This window comes from Meyerozyma guilliermondii, genomic scaffold, assembly GCF_000149425.1.
Source record: "Meyerozyma guilliermondii ATCC 6260 scaffold_7 genomic scaffold, whole genome shotgun sequence".
NCBI lineage: Eukaryota > Fungi > Ascomycota > Pichiomycetes > Serinales > Debaryomycetaceae > Meyerozyma > Meyerozyma guilliermondii.
The window spans coordinates 283256-302024 of NW_001809794.1; the positions used below are offsets into that span (position 1 = coordinate 283256).

At 43.6% G+C, this 18769-nt stretch overlaps 13 protein-coding genes across 13 annotated transcripts; 5 read left to right on the forward strand and 8 right to left on the reverse strand. All coding sequences in view use genetic code 12, as the record gives it.

The window, feature by feature from the left end:
• Positions 1 to 1263: 1263 nt before the first annotated feature.
• GLO3 (ADP-ribosylation factor GTPase-activating protein) lies at positions 1264 to 2676 on the reverse strand (the record flags this gene model as incomplete). Its single annotated transcript, XM_001482256.1, has 1 exon — positions 1264 to 2676. The coding sequence occupies one exon, from the start codon at positions 2674 to 2676 to the stop codon at positions 1264 to 1266; it is 1413 nt and encodes a 470-aa protein (XP_001482306.2).
• Positions 2675 to 3916, forward strand: PGUG_05326 (uncharacterized protein; the record flags this gene model as incomplete). Its single annotated transcript, XM_001482255.1, has 1 exon — positions 2675 to 3916. The coding sequence occupies one exon, from the start codon at positions 2675 to 2677 to the stop codon at positions 3914 to 3916; it is 1242 nt and encodes a 413-aa protein (XP_001482305.2).
• Positions 2807 to 4069, reverse strand: TIM44 (protein translocase subunit; the record flags this gene model as incomplete). The annotated part of the gene is made up of 1 exon (XM_001482257.1): positions 2807 to 4069. One exon carries the CDS (start codon positions 4067 to 4069, stop codon positions 2807 to 2809), a length of 1263 nt encoding a protein of 420 aa, XP_001482307.1.
• Positions 4070 to 4291: 222 nt separating this feature from the next.
• BNA4 (kynurenine 3-monooxygenase) lies at positions 4292 to 5641 on the reverse strand (the record flags this gene model as incomplete). Its single annotated transcript, XM_001482258.1, has 1 exon — positions 4292 to 5641. The coding sequence occupies one exon, from the start codon at positions 5639 to 5641 to the stop codon at positions 4292 to 4294; it is 1350 nt and encodes a 449-aa protein (XP_001482308.2).
• Positions 5642 to 5732: 91 nt separating this feature from the next.
• PGUG_05329 (uncharacterized protein) lies at positions 5733 to 7310 on the reverse strand (the record flags this gene model as incomplete). Its single annotated transcript, XM_001482259.1, has 1 exon — positions 5733 to 7310. One exon carries the CDS (start codon positions 7308 to 7310, stop codon positions 5733 to 5735), a length of 1578 nt encoding a protein of 525 aa, XP_001482309.2.
• Positions 7311 to 7496: 186 nt separating this feature from the next.
• ULP3 (SUMO protease) lies at positions 7497 to 9833 on the reverse strand (the record flags this gene model as incomplete). Its single annotated transcript, XM_001482260.1, has 1 exon — positions 7497 to 9833. One exon carries the CDS (start codon positions 9831 to 9833, stop codon positions 7497 to 7499), a length of 2337 nt encoding a protein of 778 aa, XP_001482310.2.
• Positions 9834 to 10109: 276 nt separating this feature from the next.
• PGUG_05331 (uncharacterized protein) lies at positions 10110 to 10775 on the forward strand (the record flags this gene model as incomplete). The annotated part of the gene is made up of 1 exon (XM_001482261.1): positions 10110 to 10775. One exon carries the CDS (start codon positions 10110 to 10112, stop codon positions 10773 to 10775), a length of 666 nt encoding a protein of 221 aa, XP_001482311.1.
• A 234-nt stretch (positions 10776 to 11009) lies between these two features.
• WH11 (Wh11p) lies at positions 11010 to 11207 on the forward strand (the record flags this gene model as incomplete). Its single annotated transcript, XM_001482262.1, has 1 exon — positions 11010 to 11207. The coding sequence occupies one exon, from the start codon at positions 11010 to 11012 to the stop codon at positions 11205 to 11207; it is 198 nt and encodes a 65-aa protein (XP_001482312.1).
• Positions 11208 to 11460: 253 nt separating this feature from the next.
• On the forward strand, positions 11461 to 12369 carry CDC21 (thymidylate synthase; the record flags this gene model as incomplete). The annotated part of the gene is made up of 1 exon (XM_001482263.1): positions 11461 to 12369. One exon carries the CDS (start codon positions 11461 to 11463, stop codon positions 12367 to 12369), a length of 909 nt encoding a protein of 302 aa, XP_001482313.1.
• Positions 12370 to 12436: 67 nt separating this feature from the next.
• SGO1 (Sgo1p) lies at positions 12437 to 14002 on the reverse strand (the record flags this gene model as incomplete). The annotated part of the gene is made up of 1 exon (XM_001482265.1): positions 12437 to 14002. One exon carries the CDS (start codon positions 14000 to 14002, stop codon positions 12437 to 12439), a length of 1566 nt encoding a protein of 521 aa, XP_001482315.2.
• Positions 13932 to 14315, forward strand: DAD2 (Dad2p; the record flags this gene model as incomplete). Its single annotated transcript, XM_001482264.1, has 1 exon — positions 13932 to 14315. One exon carries the CDS (start codon positions 13932 to 13934, stop codon positions 14313 to 14315), a length of 384 nt encoding a protein of 127 aa, XP_001482314.1.
• Positions 14316 to 14377: 62 nt separating this feature from the next.
• Positions 14378 to 17746, reverse strand: PGUG_05336 (uncharacterized protein; the record flags this gene model as incomplete). Its single annotated transcript, XM_001482266.1, has 1 exon — positions 14378 to 17746. The coding sequence occupies one exon, from the start codon at positions 17744 to 17746 to the stop codon at positions 14378 to 14380; it is 3369 nt and encodes a 1122-aa protein (XP_001482316.2).
• Positions 17747 to 17851: 105 nt separating this feature from the next.
• On the reverse strand, positions 17852 to 18685 carry RPF2 (rRNA-binding ribosome biosynthesis protein; the record flags this gene model as incomplete). Its single annotated transcript, XM_001482267.1, has 1 exon — positions 17852 to 18685. The coding sequence occupies one exon, from the start codon at positions 18683 to 18685 to the stop codon at positions 17852 to 17854; it is 834 nt and encodes a 277-aa protein (XP_001482317.2).
• Between the last annotated feature and the right edge of the window lie 84 nt (positions 18686 to 18769).

An 18769-nucleotide genomic window follows, 5' to 3' on the forward strand; every position in this document is an offset into this window, starting at 1 on the left:
GCGAGAAAAAAATATTCGCCGCTAAGAAAAATGTCAACCCCGAGTTGTCGAAGAATGCTTGGTAAACAGCAAATATCGACCTCGAAATTATTCGGATAAAAATGTCACAATAAGCCAGTTAGAGGTTCCTAATAGTATTGGGAACACGTCTACTAGGATTCAAATTAATAGCGACAGACAGATCAAAAATAACTGAACACCTCTAAAGCTCACAGCTGACAAATGATAGCGACGGTGCGGGCTTTTATATAGTCCCACAATTTGACCGGGTTTGGCAACTTGCTGGGTTAACCTAATAAAGTCCGGCATATGGTGCGCATAATGCATGCGGCTCTGACAGACGCGATGCACAGCACCAGGGGACGCTCTCCAGAGGTGGGGTAGGTTTCTGGAGTACCCCGCCATTACGGCTGCGGAATTGACGGAAGCCGTATGCGATGTAGTCGAGATAAAGGCACGGCCACAAGTTCCTACAAGTAAAGCTGAAGCCAAAACTCCATGATAGAAATGGTGGGGCAGTCTCGTAAACCCCACACTGAACTTTTTTTTCCAGGCCATTTTCTGGAGTGACCCTCCATAGACTTCCGTGCTGCACCATTACGTCATGATGTCTTGCTTGGCAGCTTACCAGCCCGAAAAATCGCGCGACACATCCAAACCTCACATAGTAATTGCCCGAACTCTCAAGCCGTACACCAAACACCAGAATTACGTCGGTGAGTTCTCGGTGGATTTCGCCCAATTTACATGCATATATGGCGCATAATGGTAGCGGAGGCGTTGTTGGAGAAACGCTTGTGCGCCCAACAGTTGTGGAAAGACAAGAAAATAATAATGTAGAATGCACATCACAATACGCTTTAGAAAACTGATCATTGGTGCAAACTTGCTGCAGATGATCCAAAAACTTGTACTATTTTTGGGACATTAAAATTTTTTCCGGCCGGATTTTTTAAGATCGATCGCAGCACGATAATGTATGCTCGTGTACCCTCGTGTATGATCTCGAGATCTCGGCGACAATACAACTGAATAAATGCATAATGCATGCTTCCGTAATCATTCCTTTGCCGGGGTAAAAGCACCCCATCAGCAACCTTGTGTGGAGAAGACAGCAATGTATACAGGCCGTGCATGAACTTTGAAGTATAATCCGGTGCAGGAAACTTGACAGGGATCGGCATTCTACCGGCTGCAAAATGCTGCCGCTACTTTAAGCTCTGGCTACGTCATTGCTACGCTGTAATATTCTGTATTGTACTCCTAACGCAAGAAGTCTCTTAAATAACTTCCCAACTTGTTTGCACCCTCTTCCAACGCATCTTTCAAAACCTCCATATCTTGGTTTGTGTTGCCGCTGAATCGTGATGCAAACTCTCTGGCGGTATTTTCCAAATCGCCAAATCCTCCACTCACACTACGACCACGGCCCATTTCGGCTTGTTGTTCGTCTTCTCCAAAGTACGATGCCGACGAGATCGATTGAGCACCGCCAAATGCCTGCAACTTGCTTTGTGCTTCTCTCTTGGCGTTCTCATCAAACCGCGGCCCACGACCAAAGAACTCATCCGAAGAAATTCCTTTTTGAGTTCCATACTTATTGCTGACCTCTCCTGTGTATTTCACCTCCTTGTATTTCTTGCCCGTCTCTGACGCATTGGTGTTGGCACCCTTACTCATTCCAAATCCTAATTTTTGGAATTGTTGAGTTGTTTCTTTGATGGCAGGTGCTGGTGCACTGGAATTGGAGTCCTTTCTAGACGATAATGACAATCCCGATGGTTTGGATTCAGCAGGAACACTCGAAGACTTTAGCGGTTCTGTTGATTCGGTTTCTTCTGGCTTGTATCCCAATCTCTTTGCTTCCTCTGCCTCTTCTTTCGCCTTCTTTTCGATGGCTTCGAAATCGATATCTTCTTGCTTATTGATCTTACGTGCTGCTAGTCTTGAGTTACGGGGCCCACTACCCTTGGATGATAAAATAGACTTCTTGGCGTTGCCAGCGGCAGTTCTACTGGCCAAGCGACGAGATGCACTGGCGCTGGTGGTTGGCTTGGAAGGTTCACTGGTGGGAGTACCAACTCCACTGCCGGTGCTTCCTCCAGAAACGATTGATGAGCTGTCTCCATTGACACCAGGAGTGGCGCTCCTCGATGTGGCAACTGGTTTTGTCCAGTTGGAAAAGAAATCATCGGTGGAACCGGTGGCACTTGAAGGTTCACTAATGGAGATGGAATCAGAAGCATCTTCCATGGTGACGATGTCTGGGTGTTTAATTGCATCCAGTTGTGCCTTCTGCTTCAATTTTTCCTTGTATTTCACGGCGGCATTACAAGTGTATTTCGCTGTAGCGTCCACACCGTTGGTTCGAGACACATACTGTGAAGCACCATTTTTCATAAAAAACTCTTTTGCCGTAGAATTGCCACCAAACTTAAAGTGACGGAGCTGGATTCTCTGCCATGAGTCAAGATTCAGTGATTTAACAAACGAAACATGAACACCGAGATTACGATGAACGGCAGAACATTCCAAACAAAGCATAATTCCAAAAGGAATCGACGACCATGTTGGGTTTTTGTTCAGGCAGTCAAAACACACCTGGTTGGCCGGGTTCTGCTTTAGCTTGCCGAAAACCGCCAGAACTTCTTCCTTGGATGCGATAACATCGGACATGGTGAACAACGAACGACACGAAATCAAATCCGACGTGAATGAGCACCCGGTGCACCGTTGTGTGCAGGAATTGAAAATCAGCTACAATCAAGTTACAGTAGGTGGTGCGAAAGTTGGTTTGCTATATACATCAATGGAAGGGTCTGGAGCCTCCTCTGGCAAATTCCAACACTTTCCAGCCTTCGGTGACGCTGTTGTCCAATTCTTCGGGTATTCTCGTGAACACCATGGCGTAAGTGCTCAATTGAATGTGGTCTTCAGTTCCGGCTGCAACTTCTCCAGTTTTGGCCTTACGGAAAAGATGGATTTCCTGGGCACGGCAGCTCACCACCACAACAGGAATCTCATTAGGTTGAAGCATTTTGCAGGTAACAATGTCAACTCCACGAATGTCCAAAATGCGACCATCGGAGAAGAGTCCTTGTTGGACAAACTGCTTATTATTGGCTTGCCATACATTAAATGGTGCTTCGCTAAGCCATTGCTTGAGGACTTTATCGTCGTTCTTAATGTATGCGTCCAAGAGCTCAGGAACAATGTAGTTGGTCAAAGTTCTGGTAAAGTCTGTAATGCGGAAGCTGGGATCGATTTGACGAAGCTGCTTAATAACCTTGGCTTGCTCTGTTTCGGCAAAAAAACCGGTGATTTTCTCCACCACGGTTCTGATGAGTGCAATCAACCCGTTTTCGGATTCTTCCCATTTTTCTCTGATGTACAAGAATACTTTACCAATTGGAGTTCGTTGCAACTTTTCAAATCTTTCGGAAAATTTGGGTCCACTGGCTTTATGTTCCGTGGCCACGAGCTCTCCTCCAGCTTCCAAGTTCTCCTTGACTGGTTTCCATCCACCCTGCTTTTGTCTCATCTCCAACTCTCTCTTTCTCAATTTTTCTCTCTGTTCTTTCGTCAAAAATCCTCCATACGACGTACTGGACCCATCGTCAATCACATCAGACATATCTTTATACACTTGTGTCTTTCTGACAGGCTCGAATGCTCGGTCAGCTACATCGGCACTGGTCCGCACGGTTGTACGAACACCTTTACCGACTGGAGAATCCCATGCTTTCACAGCCACTTCTCCAACAGCCTCTGCTGTCTTTCTTGCAACTTTTCCTGCGGCAGAACTACCCTTTTGGGCCTTGTCGAACGCCTCTTTAGCTTTTTTGAACGCATCGGAATCGGCAACCCGACCGGTCTCATCTTGAAGTGCCTTGATATTTTGCTGAAGTTCACTTGATTTCTTGACTTCTGACTTGAAAGTGTCAAAAAATACCTTTAATGGCGACTGTGGCTTGTCATCATATGCTCTGGTCGAACTTTGGAAAGTTCTTATCGCCGGTATTCCCAACCTGATGGGTGCCCTTTGACTGATTCCAACTAATCTCAACATGGTAAACCAGAAGACAGGGACCTTTTAAATATTTCACGTTGTTGGTAACCTATACGTCTCTCTAGCAAAAGAGATTCGTGGACTTTGGGCTGCGGCGTAACTTTTGTGTAGCCAAATTCGCCGCTCGTTCTTAGAAAAAGTGTTGAAATTTTTCATGGCCGTGAAACCTCCTGGTGCACGGGTGTCATATTATGAAGACCATATTTGATTCTATTGATGCAATTATTTGTTTTTCCACCAATGAAGGGCTTTGGCGGCAGCTAGAATTGCTCCAGTGTAAAACCCAACCTCAATTCCTTTGAGTACACGACTTTGCCGTTTCTCTCTGGCAACAGCATCGGAGTAGTTGATATCTCCTCTGAACGATATCATGGTGTAAAGAGGTATCCACCAGGTTCCGTGGGCCAATTTTCCAAGTATTCCATCTATTTTCTTTCGTAAAAGATACTTTTTCGATACCACTTTCGAAGACATCTCATAGTAGTTGTCAAGTGCAAGCTTGCAAATTGTACGTAAGTCGTCTCTTCGGGATGGTGAGTACAACTTGAAAGCATCCGCACCATGTTTATCGACAAGTTCCATCAAGACTCGTACATCCTCGAATCCACAGTTCATTCCTTGGCCGTAGAATGGGACCATCAGATGGGCAGCATCACCTATCAAAATGGCTCTTCCTGAAGGATCGTGGTAGGGATAAACTTCAACTTGCATCAACGAGCCCCGGGGATGATGGTGGAACGCATGCTTGAGACTGTCTTCGCCTATCAAGTCGTAAGCGTCGGGAAAATTGGACTTGAAAAATTGCAAAAATTCTGACTCATTCTTGAGTTGTTCCATAACCGACCAAGGACTGAAAAACGTCACCGTGAACGAGCCATTCTCGTTCGGCAATGCAATCAACATAAAGTTTTTGCGGGGCCAAATGTGCAAATGATGAGCATCAATGGAGAACGGTGACTCCTGATCTTTCGAAGGAGGGATAGAAAGCTCCAAATATTGCATATCGATATAGTCCTGGCTGATGTTCATTCTCATGGATTTTTGCATCTGGTACCTGAATTGAGAATGAGCTCCGTCCGCTCCCACCAAATAGTCAAAGTCAAACGTTGCCCTTTTGTTCTCATCTGTTGAAAAAACTACCGTAGGAGAAGAGCCTTTCAAACCAGCTACCTCAATTAGCCTGTGTTTGTAATAGACCTTTATCAGTGACTTGTCTATTTCGTCCAAAAGACATTTGTTCAAAAATGACCGGTCTATGGAGTTGATTCCTTCGCCAAAAAGTCCATATTTTTGCGATTGTTGTTTCGTTCCAGTCGTATCATGGATCATCCTTCCATACATGGGGATCACATGCTTCAATACACGCTCGGCCATATCGTTATCAACATACTTTAGGGCCCTGATTCCTCGATCACTAACTGCCAAATTAATTGACCGAAGATTACCTGGATCTACTTTTCGAGGATCGTCTCTAAGCTCAAATAAGCTCACCTCGAAGCCCTTCTCGGCAAATGCAAGAGCAGCAAGACATCCTACAAGCCCAGCTCCAATTATACCTACGGTTTGTGTCATGATGATGTTGATTAGTGGTACGATATCGCAGATGGTGCGAAGTCGCCAATGTGCAGTCGTAGAGACGATAAAGAGGTTGCAACAAGTTGCCTCAGGTGGTATACTTTGCAAGTTTTGCTGCCTTTTCGTCAACTTTCTTCTTCAATTTTTCAATACTCTTCTCTAGTTCACTGTTGCGCTGCGAAAATTCTCGATTGGCTTTGATTGTATTCTTCAAGTTCTCCTTCATGGTGAGATTTTCGTACTTTTGTTCCAATTCAAGTTTGAGCTGTGCAAGTTGCGAGTTCTTGGAAGTAACCTCGTTCAACTGATTGTCATGGTCGTCACTTTGGCTAAGAATTTCGGTATGGGTGGTTCTCAAGTTTTCAAGTTGTTGATTCAATTCTTGTATCTTTATGATTAAATCGTCGTTGTTTTCCTTGAGGTTTGTCAACTCCAAGTTATTTGCATTGAGCGAGTTTGCATGGAGAAGGTAGTAATCATTTTCATATTTGATAATCGTGGGCTCAATTATGAGGATAGCTTCAAATGCCAGACTTTCAGCTAATGCACTGAAAAATTCTGGAGAATATATGTATGTTTGAAGGTCGTCTCCATTAAGCAGACAAATCTTGTTGCTGTTGATAGTGAAAACAAATGCAAACAAACGGTGCATGAAATCAAAGCCTTCGAACACCACAAAGTCTAATACCCTAAACAATACCGTTTGCGAGGGTAACTTGTCAGCAAAGAAACTGAATAACACTCGCTTGAAAAATGTTGTGAGATTTATGCCTTGTTTCGTGATATGCAAGAAAACTTCAGGTACAATGTCCTCCAAAGTTCGATTAGCTTTGTAGAAAAATTCCTCTTTGAGGAGGTTGATGAACAATTTGTTCAATTTCAACAAGAGGTAAAATGTGTCTTCGTTAGTGAGATTGGGCATGGTTGCAATCAATTGGCTGACATGGATTATGAAGTTGTTGGGAGGTAAGTTGCTAAAGCTCTCGTTGGAGCTCGCCACCGAGTCATTGTTCATTGCATCGAATCTGGCGCCTTTTGCTGATATGACTTCGTTGGTGTAATAGTTGAACACTTTCAATACTTCTGTGAGATTGGTGTCGACTTGAAGACTGTCAATATAAGCATCTCTGGACGAATTCGAATTGATAGCCCTACGAAGGAGATTGTTGTAGCTCTCCTTGTGTAACTTTATGCGGATCTGAAGTATTTTGAAGTAAACCAATGGTCTCAACTTGTCTTCAATACCAGAAATAAGGTGCTTTTCAATAACCCCCACTTCCTTATCTTCGTTCTCATGACTTATCTCTGCCTTGTCTCCTACTGGTCTCCAAACTGGGTCTAGCAACAATTCCTTCCAGAAGCTGTCACCTTCCGAAGCTTCCACCGATGCCGAGCCGATATCATCCAACCACAATTGAAGCTTATTCTGTAAGTCTGCGACACCAAATAAGTCTGAAGTTTCGTTTAGTATCGGAGTCAAGTATAACGAGTGCTGTCTGATCATGGATATAGTTGAAAGATTATCTTCCAAACTATAGGTTAGAATATTGGTATCGACCCCAGTGTGATGGTTTCTTTCAGGTAAAGGAGGAGGTGCTAAAGAAGAGGGTGCACTTTCATTTTCAGTCTGTCCGTTCAGGACACTTGGAGCATCCTTCTCAGACATTATGGGTAACTCTGGGCTTGTAATTTGTGAGTTGTAATGTCTTGGTAGAAATGTAAATGTTGACAATCTGTGATTCCGCGACCACACTTGGTCCACCTGCCGGAATTTGTATGAGACATTTTTGTGGGGCTGCGAAAAAGTGAACTTAATCTATTATGGGCCTGCAATTGGCCATGCAACTATAAACTATGAGTTGAGTCTTCTTCGCTTGGTTGCGTTTCTGCTTTTGTCCCCGTAGGTTTTGCTTGGTGTAGAAGAATCTGCCTGAAACAGAACCTCGCTAAGCAGGTCGTCAGAACTGCCTTTGATGCTCAAATCATGAACACTTCGGTTCAATTTGTCGTCGTTTTCATCTCGTATAACAAAAGACTCGTCCTTGGGACGCCTTTGCTCCAGCTTTTGACTGAGTTGTGTTTGCCAATGCGATAATACATCTTTAGTATTCTTCTCTGATTGACGGTCGAAAGAAGAAATGCTGGTAGCCAATCTCTGTAACTTCTCCAAATCTTGGGTTGATACCTTTTCTTGTGCGTCTGGAAATAACTTGTTGATCATCTCGTATATCAGTGGTACTATCAACAACCCTGCAAAGATCTCTCGTATTTGATAGTTGATGAAAGGATTTTTGATCTGTCTTGGATCCAAAGTGGTTGATTCAGGACTTTCGTTCTCAGGCTTCTGTCCGAAAGATTTCATGATATCCGAGATTGTCTTTTCTTTAGATGAATACAAGTTGGGTTTTGTCGATCCACTTTCTTTTGGCTCTATTGGGTTGGTTTTTGTTTCTTTCTCTGTCTCTTTTGAACTTGCTTCCTGAGATGTACTTCGCAGCAGCTCTTCAATTACTTCTATTTCGTCATCTGATTCGTGAGTTCCCTGATCCACATGGACTTGTTCTTCGTGTAATTTCAATAGTAAATCGATCAATTCACGGCGCATTTTATTTCTCTCTTCTGCCACAAAGTAACTGCGGTAAGCTGCCCGCTGGTAATTGCGCCAAACCTTCTCGATTTCCGTGCTGTGACCAAGCCACTTTCTAATGTTGTATATGACGTGAATTCCGCAATCATTAAAGTTGTTCTGACGAGGAACTCTGGCATGTTGGATTCTGATTTCATCTTTTCGAATAGCTATATTATGCTTATCCATGCAGTAATCAATGATGAACAGTTTGAGTGGGATGTGGATGTTATTATGACGCTGGCTGAGGGAATCGAAAATGAAGACTTCCGCTCGTTTGCGACCCTGTGGATTGGGTACTTCAAGGATATCTTGAGAATTGGGTGAGGAGGGAGTCTCAGTGACTTCGGTGGTTTCAGTGACTTCGGTTTCAGCGACTTCGGTTTCTGCTTCGTTTGTCAAGTCGATCTCGTTCTTCTTTCGTTCCAACAATTCGGGAAGACCACGAATGATGCATCCATACCAATGAAGATTCTCATTGATTGGTATTAAAATATATGGGAACAGCATAAGATCAATTTTGTTAAGCCACCTTTTCACATTGGCGTAATACTCCTCGCTTGAGATTAGTTTTGTGAAGAAGAATGAATTGAATGCATAGATCTCGTTGACCTTAAACTTGTTGAGCTTGTGGACTGCTTTGTCAATGTCATACTTTATGAAAAAGTCAATCACTGTATCATTTATCCAGTCGTTATTGTAGAGAGTTTTGAAATCATTTTGGGTCACTGTGAACACCTTGTTATCGTGAAACTTGTAACTGAGTGGAGGGCTAAATTTGGCGGGAGTTTCTGTTTCTTCAATTGGTTCCAGGACATACATCTTGTTGCCAGAAGGCGGACGTCTTTCTCGAGTAGATCTTCTCAACGGTATACCATACGCTGACAGTGGAGCTACAGGAGAGAATTCCGTGTTCCTGGAGACGTTTTCAGTTTCTGAAGTTTCATTGGATCCGTTGGCTCGCTTTCGCTGTGAATCCAATTGTGCCATTGTATCGATTAGGTGTTCGTCGGCGATCCGGCCTTTAAATTTCCACAAGGCAGTGCCGCTGAAATAATCATGCAAGTAAGTGTCGTTATTCAGATGCTTTATGAAGATATAACTCGACTCGTGGATCTCGATCAAGATGCTTTTATGAGAATTTCCAAACGTTATAGCTTTGATTCCATGTCTGCTGAACACTGTACTGTCGACTATACTGTCATTATGGGTTACAAACACCTTGGAATTGTCAGAAGAGACACGAAACAGTAGCGCTTCATCATCTTTCAATGATTTACCGTCGTGATAAACTGCTTTAATTTTGATTTTTATGGCATATTCCTCCGGATTAATCGTTCTCTCGTACTGATTTGTACGTTTCAAGTCATGCTGCTTCAATGGATGGTCTATAATCTTGTGGGTTTCACTTTGAGTGGCATTTTTTGTGGATTTGTTGTCGTCTCGTTTGCGTTCAAGAACCTCTATATCTGAAGAAACCAATGAATCTACGGGCCTCACAGCACGACCCACTCGCCTGCGGTCCAAAGACGGAAAGTTTTTGCTGAACGGTGCTTTTCGCATCTACCAGAGAGTATATGGTCCGTTATACGTGATCCATGAATCTCAATTCGCGATGAGAGAAAGATAAAGAGGATAAAGAGATACGAAATGAAAAATTATAAAATGAGGAAGTTGGGAGGATGAGAAGAATTGCGTGCTCTAGCATTGAGAAGTGAACGGAGGTACACAAACATAGTTTTGGTAGTCACTACCCAGTGGTCTTCTGAGGTGTACTGTATAACTTCCTGCACATTAGCCTCCCAACCACCATTCGCAAATTACTCAATCTACAACTTTATGCTTCGGTTTATCACCAGAACCACCACGCCGCTATTGGCATTTGGGTTGGGTTTTGCGGCGTTCCCGTACCGCAAGAGTGTCCGTGATACGAAATTACAGCATATTAATGAGGATATTGCCCAGAAAATCTTGTCTAGTAATCAGGCTCAGGAGTTGATAAACGACCCAGAATGGGAACAAGTGATTTCTAGCAACACGTTCCCACATCAACACAAGAAGAATTACGTTAGTCGTGGGCTTCTAATGGGCCCAAATCTTTTCGAAATTGATCCAATCATTTACATGAATCCCACTAAAGGTGAATTTGTGGGGTTTTACCATTTGGGGTCAAAGCTAGTTAGTCAAGATGGTCGCGTCCATAATGGTGTGGTGGCGACGCTTTTAGACGAGGGGTTATGTGCATGTGGGTTTCCTCGACTCCCCTCCACAAAAGGCGTGACTGCACAATTGGCCCTTAATTTCGAAAACGAAGCCGATCCTGAAACCACCGTGGTGTTGCGGGCGAAAATAATCGAGGCGCGCGGCCGCAAAGTGGTGAGTGGTGGAACCCTCGAGTCGTTTGATCCCGAAGGCAAAACGCAACCTCACGTCATTGCCAGTGGGAAAGTTGTTTTGGTTGAGCCTAATTGGTTCAAGTACTTTCGATGGGTACAGCCAGTATGACGAAAGTAGCAACTCAACGGAACACCGATTTCACTGTGGTGGAATGCACATGTAACTGCGCCCAGTGCACCGCTAGTTAGGCCCCGCCATGGGTGCGGCGGGTGCGGCGAGCGTTCCATCGTTGCTACCACAAGGCATGACAGTAGTAGCAAACATTGCTAAGTTGAGGCTGTATTTAGGGTTATAAAAGGGCATTGGTCTGGCCTCACCAATCATCAACTCAATTAATCAACAATGTCAGACTTAGGAAGACAAAGTGTTACCGACAAAGCCGCCGCTGCTGTGAAGCCAGACTCTGAGAAATCTACCCCAGAGCACCTCAAGGACAAGATTGTCGGAAAGACCGACAATGCTGCTGGTCACGGAACTTCTGACAACGACAAGTCGTTTGTTCAATCCGCCTCCGATGCTATCTTCGGTGAGAAGAAGTAAGTAGTCTATACAGCTTAAAATAAAAGTAGCTTAAAAAAGATTTGTAGAAAAAGAGGGTCATTTTGATCAATTCGATCAATGATATTGTGCAAACGTTCAGATGGAGACTTGGTCCAGGAAAGTGGAGGACGCGCGTGGTAACGTGGGGCACCGTGGAATTAGACCACAGTGGTGGACCACATTGAGATAGAGGTCCGATCTTCGCACGTGACCAACGCGGTTGATTCATTCGCGTATCGTTCTTCACCTCATCATGACCCATTCTAATACCGCCGAACAAGCATACTTGGACTTGTGCAGCCACATCATAACTCACGGTGAACACCGTCCGGACCGTACAGGCACCGGAACAAAGTCGGTTTTTGCTCCTCCGCAACTCAGATTCGATTTATCTAATGACTCGTTTCCTCTATTAACCACCAAAAAAGTGTTCAGTAAAGCAATTATTCACGAACTTTTGTGGTTTGTTGCTGGCGATACCGACGCCAACCACCTCTCGGAAAAGGGTGTGAAGATATGGGAGGGAAATGGGTCGCGTGAGTACTTGGACAAGTTGGGTTTGACCGACCGTCGCGTTGGTGATTTGGGTCCGGTTTATGGGTTCCAATGGCGTCATTTTGGGGCTCAATATAAGACTTGTGACGACAATTATAGTGGTCAGGGCTTTGACCAGTTGCAGGATGTTATCAAAAAGTTAAAGACAAACCCATACGATAGACGAATCATCATGTCTGCATGGAACCCTCCAGATTTTGCTCAAATGGCTCTTCCTCCATGCCATGTATTTTGTCAGTTCTACGTGAGCTTCCCAGACGCTGGCCGTCCCAAGTTGTCGTGCTTGTTGTATCAACGTTCTTGTGATATGGGTTTGGGTGTGCCTTTCAATATTGCATCGTACGCACTTCTCACCAAGATGATCGCACACATTGTAGATATGGATTGTGGTGAGTTCATCCATACAATGGGCGATGCTCATGTGTATAACGACCACATTGACGCGCTCAAAGAACAGCTTCAAAGAACTCCACGCGAGTTTCCTAAATTGTACATTAAGGAAGAGAGGAAACATCAGATCACTTCAATTGACGACTTTACGTTTTCAGACTTTGAGATAGTTGACTACGACCCATATGGACCCATCAAAATGAAGATGAGCGTATAATATACATTTCAGTCATTAATCTAGCTATTGCTTATACATCGATACTACGTTGTTGGTATCAGTAAAATCAAACACCAACTTCTCTTTTCGAACGGTTTTCTCCGTCCAAACTAAACGCAGCCGTAGCCTTTCTCTTCTTGTTTCCTGGTTTTCTTTTGTTATTAGTAGAGTCGGTAACGTCAGAGAGAGCTTTCCTCTTGGGCTTCGGCTCGGGAACGGGAGACAGTAACGGTTCCTGTTTCACATCCACAACGGCATCAATAAACTTGGCAGATTCCCGTCTCATTTTAACACGCAAAGATGGCATAACATAGCTTATAGACTTTCTGTTTCTTCTTCGCGGAGGCGAAACCATAGACTGGTCGTCTAACTTTGGTGGTGCCAGATTAAAGTCATTGGACGGGTGCGTCTTTTGAGTTTTGGCATTGGTTTTGCTTTGAGAGTTGGAATTGATTTGGGGATTGGTCTTTGCATTTGTTTTGATGTTGACCTTGGTGCTCTTGGTGCTCTTGGATTTTGGTGTCTTTTGAGCAATTTCGTCTGGAATTTCTTTATCTGATGAGTCTGTTTCAGCGTATGCTCCAATTTCCTCTAAAAGCTGAAGACCTGGTTTGCTGGAATCGATACTTTCACATATTGCAGACGTGGAGGGCTTGGATTGTGGAGCGGTGCTTGCATTGGCAGTGATACCTTCAACCACAGTCTCATTCGCTTCTTCGTAGCTGGTGTCGAGCGAAACGTGCACGGCGTCAGGTCTCACGTTGGTGAGCTGGGCTTCTGGAATTACCAACGAGCCCTTGAAGTCTCCAGTTGCTGGTATAGACATTTCCAAGTCGTGAAATTCTTGCAGCATATCGGGACGACTGGCACCTTCAATTGGAGTGGAGGTGGCCGGTGCACTTGAACCAACAATCAGAGCAACTTGTTTGAGCACTGGGTTTTCTGGAAGCATATCACGATGTCTTACAGTTGCCAAAACGTGGCATATTTCTCCAACTTTTCCCAAAACTTCCAGTTCCACGTAGCGAAGAAGTGATTCCACTTCTTTCCTCACCTCGAGATCTTTCGAGTTTCGAAGGGTTCGAAGAGTCATGTTTTCGTTCACCACGCTGTTTAAACGCGCCTCCATCTCCAGGATCCGGCTCATCAACACAGAATTGTTTCTAGCAAGGGCTTGATTCTGTAACACATACGTCCGTTGGACGTGCGAAAGGTCTTGATCCATAGGCATCATTTGGTGACTTTGACGCCGTATAGTGCCTATATCACTGTTCCGACGACTATCTACGGAACTGTGGACTTGGATGTTGTTATAGGTTGTGGATTTTGTGGTTTTCTTCGTCATTTTCAGAGTGTTTTCAAATGATGGAGAATTAAAATTCTCACCATGATCGTTGTGGTTCACTTTGGACGCTCTTCTTTCTTCAGGGGGTTCAGAGGCCTCCCTTAGTTTGTTTCGTTTGGCGGAAGCTGCCAATTCCCACAAAGATTGCAGCCCTACTGAAGGACGTGCCATGTTTGTTTGTTGATAAACAGTTGCGATTTGGTGGTTATGTGAAGGAATGCGGAGTGGAGCGCGAAATCCACACATTCTTGTTAGTGTAATCTTACCTTTGTTAATTCTACTTGCCATGGAAAAGCCGTTGAAATCAACTCATATACAGCAGAAGATTGCTGAGAAGCGTGCTGAGTTGGAAAACTTGACAGAAATCAAAAATCTTACCCAAAATCTCACTTCTCAACTCAAGGACTTGGAGACGAAATTAAGCGCGATGTCTGATGGAACAGAAACCGTGGCTCTTGTACTTTCAAACTGGCAAAACGTAGTCAGATCTGTGTCCTTGGCCTCCTTGGGTTTGTTAAAGTATAGCGAAGAAGACTATAAAAATGGAAATCCAATGCCAGAACCACTTGTACGCATACCGCTTGCAAAAGAAGAAGAGTAGAAAACGAGGAATTGAATGATAAGTCGGATGAACACTGCGTGTTTATTAATGTAATTGTTACTTTACAGTTGCTTGGCTTCTTGGATGATCGACTCCACCCAGGTGGTTAGATTGTGTTTGGCAATACTGTCTTCAAGCTTCCCCAAAAGCCTATTATCAAGAGCTGCTGCTGCGTCGGTATCCCTGACGTTTAGTACATGATGCAAGAGCGACGTCAAGCTAGAAGTAGATTGTGCTTGGCGAACAGTCTTGTACAAGACAGTGTCTTTGATTCGCTGCTTGACAAATTCATCACTTTTATCCTTGATTTGTGACAAGACAGACCAATCATCTGTCAACGTCAACACCCTGAGCCATATTGTATGCTCCAAATAACTCAAATTTTCTCCTCCCGAAACTTGTGCCACACGGAGGGCGTCGTGATAGTTATGCTGTGATGAGACACTTGGCTTGATGAGTGTAAGGTAGTTGACCGAGTCTGCTACTGCGAGAGGCTGGTTTTTGAGCAAGCGCTCAAACGATTCCTCAAGTATAGCCTGAGCTTCGGTGGTATCCACCTCACTATTCACAAAGTTCTTGCTCAAAAATTGGAATGTCAAAACGTTCATATTGTTGGAGACCGCCTTGACCAAATCCTGATAGAGACGGTTTTGTATGCGGGTGACAACGAGACCATTTTCAGCGGCACGAAGAGCCTCTGAAGAGGCGACAGTGGAATTTTTGTTCGATGCAATAGCAGCCAATTTAGCAAGCAGAAACTTAATTTGCCGACTAGCTTGGTTTTCATTCACCTTTCGCTCAACAGACTGTAAAAGGGCTTCTGAGCCAGATTCGAAATCCAGATCACTAAGGTACTTGATCCATGAGAAGTCTGCAGCTCTTTCCTTGTTGATGACAAAGTATTGGGCCAATAATGGGTGGTCGGCAAAATCACTGAATAAAGCCTGGACTTTATCAGTTTTGACGTAGTAGTCAAATAGTTTGAATGCAAATTCCTCTCCAAAAATCAGGAAATAGTAATTGTACTTTTCTAAAATGGCAGCGTATTCGTCGCTATCGGTACCATGTTCGTTAAGTATACGCTCTTTGCTGAAATCTAAAACACGAGCCAACGACAGAAAGTCTTTATAAGTTTGTGCCAACAGAAATGCTTCTTCCACTTGATTGGAATCCAAAAGAGAATCGATCCAGGCCATCTTGCGCTGCTTGTACCATCTAATATATTCAACGAGTTGTTCGTGGTTCCCACCATCTCTTTGCATTATACCAATTGCAGTGGTAACAAAGTAGTATAAAACTTCGCAAAATTGAGCCATCTCCTCAAGGTATTCTTTGGAGTGGTGTTCACTCTTACTGCCTTCACAATATGCTTTGGTGTATATCTCCTCCAAACGTAAGAGAAGATTTGTGTCGTAAATCCAGAGTCGCTTTGGCTCAATTGTATCATCAACGGTGATATACTTTTCTTCGTTCAAAAACACTCCTTTGTACATGGTACTTGTTATCAAGTTGGTTATTCTCGTCAAAGAAATGTTGTTCCTAATCATTTTTTCAAGCAAGTCAGTCAATACTTGGTTTATGTTATTATTTCCAGTTGTGAAAAACGACCTGACAGGGTCCTCGGTATTATTCTCAGTTGTTGATTTTATGGTGTCCTCAAGCCAAATCTTTGTTTCGTCGTTGTGACTTTGCGACAAGAAGTCCCACAAGAACATGCTCACTTCCACTTTCTCCAAGTTTTCAACTAAAGGAGGCACCAAAGTTGACTTTAGTTGTGGAAAATTGCGGTGCACGAAGAGAATCAAATTGCGATACTTTGTGACTTTCAAGCTGAGAAAGTCCTTGATGGAAGGTAAAAAGGATGGTAAGTATGGGGAAGTGGAATTGAGAATTTCTCCACTGACTTCAGACACAGAACCCACAATTACATCGGAGGGAAATTCATCAACGATATCAAAATCGATGGTGGCTGACTCTGAATAATATACAGCTTGCTCAATATGTGATTTGAGTGTGTTAGTGGTACCATCAGCGTCTTCCATCGTAATATCGTCAGAGTCGGAAAATCGTTCGAGACGGAGTACACCACTATTAGCTGTCAATACAATCAAAGACGGATTGGCATTGGCTGACTGGTTCTCGTATCCGTAGCCAACAACTTGAATTGACGGTTTTAAGCGGAAAATGTCTTCCCATCGAGGTTTATAGTATTGAACTTGGCCCTGTTGCGAGTATGGAACATCGATGTCTGTCATTATAATAGAGTTTCCCAAGGATACGAACGCTGTCTTTCCGGGGGAAGGTATGAAAAGTCTTGGTCTTTGTGGGCTTTCGATGGAGAAAGTGTAAGTACACCTTGTCAAACGGTGTGAACGATAGACAAGCACTCCAGTATTATCGATCTTGGCGCTAACCAAAACCAAGTTTTTCTCGTCTCCCGTGATCGTTTTGTCGTCTATCAAGCACAAGCAGATGTAAATGTCTTTCAATGGCCATAAATCCATGATTCGGAGGTTGGGCGTAGAACCTGGTAAATACCCATCGATACTGCTTTCAATGCCTCGTAAAATATTTTGTTTAAATGAGTTTCTGCTGATTATCAGAGAAACACCATTGGGTGACATTACCTGATAAGTGAAGAGATAGAATCCACCAATGGAATCTTGAATTATAATATCTTGCGTCAAATCATCGTCACCCACAAACCCAGACCTGATACTGACTATTTCATCCATATCTGCCTTAGCAAGCCCTTTGAAGATGTTTAAGCGAGATATAAGTCCAGTGTTGTATGGAGGTAAGAGTTCGAGAATCGTCAATTGCGGTTTGCTCTTTTGGTCTCTCAAGGAAATCAAGATGCATCGTTTCCATGAAGTGGCTATTATAACACCTGCCGGCTCTACATTTTGAGCCATTGTGACGTACTCGCCCTTGGTGGATTGCAAAGGTAAAACAAGCTCCAATGATTTACTGTGAATCAATCCAAGAGCTGGAGCATGCTGGACACTTTCGTAGAATTTCACGTTTCCCGTGGTACAGTTTATAATGACAATTCCTGGATCCTGACTGGTGGCACTAGCTGGTCGGGTGAGACTTGCAAGTGGAGGGAATTCTCCAGCATCTTCTACGGGAAATTGGTATGTCAATGGTGCGCTATCTGAAGACTTGTAATTCCACACGTTGATGCTAGACTTCTGGGCAACAACAAAGTAACCGGAGAGATGATCACAATAGCCATTACATTGCTCTCCTTCAGTTATATTCAAATGAGATGGAAGTGCTGGGAGTTTTGATACGCAATATTGACGGTTCTTCGTCAATTCAGTCAACTTGTGACTAGCCAAAGTTGATGGCGGGTCATTTCGCAGCTTCTTGGGGGTGCTCACAGCACTGCTGGGCCTCGATCTGACCTGGAATATTGATTGGACCATACTTTGGTCGAGGTACACCGTTTGTTTTCGGGTTTGATTTTTTCAATAATAGTGCACTTGCGTATTACGTCAGCTGCAATTATATACTATACCACTACTTAGGTTCTACGATCTGCTCTTCTTTGCGGGTGGTTCTTCTACCTCGTCGTCAGCAGAGTCATATACCTCGTCGCTATCGGAATCCTGATCATATTTCTCCTTTAATCCCTTCATTTTTCTAGTTTGCAACTTACCAAGGTCTTGCTTTCCAACATGAATTTGAGCCACCTTATCGCCCATGAAATCAGTAGTAACGTTCTTCTTCTCCTTGGCTTGCAACTGCTTGGGTTTGGTGAGGGCTTCTTTCTCCATTTCTGGAGCTGGGGCAATTCTACGTCCAATCTTGAAATCAAACCTGGGTCCTATTTCGTCAACTTCTACTCGAGGAACTTTCTGGCCCGACTTGTACGTCTTTAAGCGGTAGACACGGAAATGGAGTAATGGTAAGTTTTTGTCGTTGGCATCTTCAATATCTCCCACAGATAAGGCTATGATCTGTTGTAATCCAGCCACATCTTGCAAATCGGTTTGGTCTCCTCTATAGAAATCAAGAAAGAGAGATTTTAAATGCTGAAAAACTGGGTGTGAATCGAATGCTGGACCATTAAATACAAACATTGGTTTCAATCCAACCGTGAACGTCAATTTCTTAAAGTCTTGGAGTAGTTTGTAGTTGTCTTGGATCAGAAGCTCGATCATATCATACACTTTGTGGCTGAAAAACCTTGTGAAAGTCAAGGTGTTTGGTCTCTTTTTATTATGCGACAGGAAAACCATCAAAGAAGTATCGTTCTTTTCGGAGAAAAACTCCAACTCTGATGCATTTTCGAAAGGTCTTATCTCGTTCTTCTTGGTGAATTTCTTACAGTCGGGCTTCTTCAATGACATCAAGTCAACCATAGCATCATGAAGCAATTTATTGCTGTTTGAACCAGGAACGAAAAGAGCCTGTTTTGTGTTTTCGACGATCTTGGCTTCTCGTTT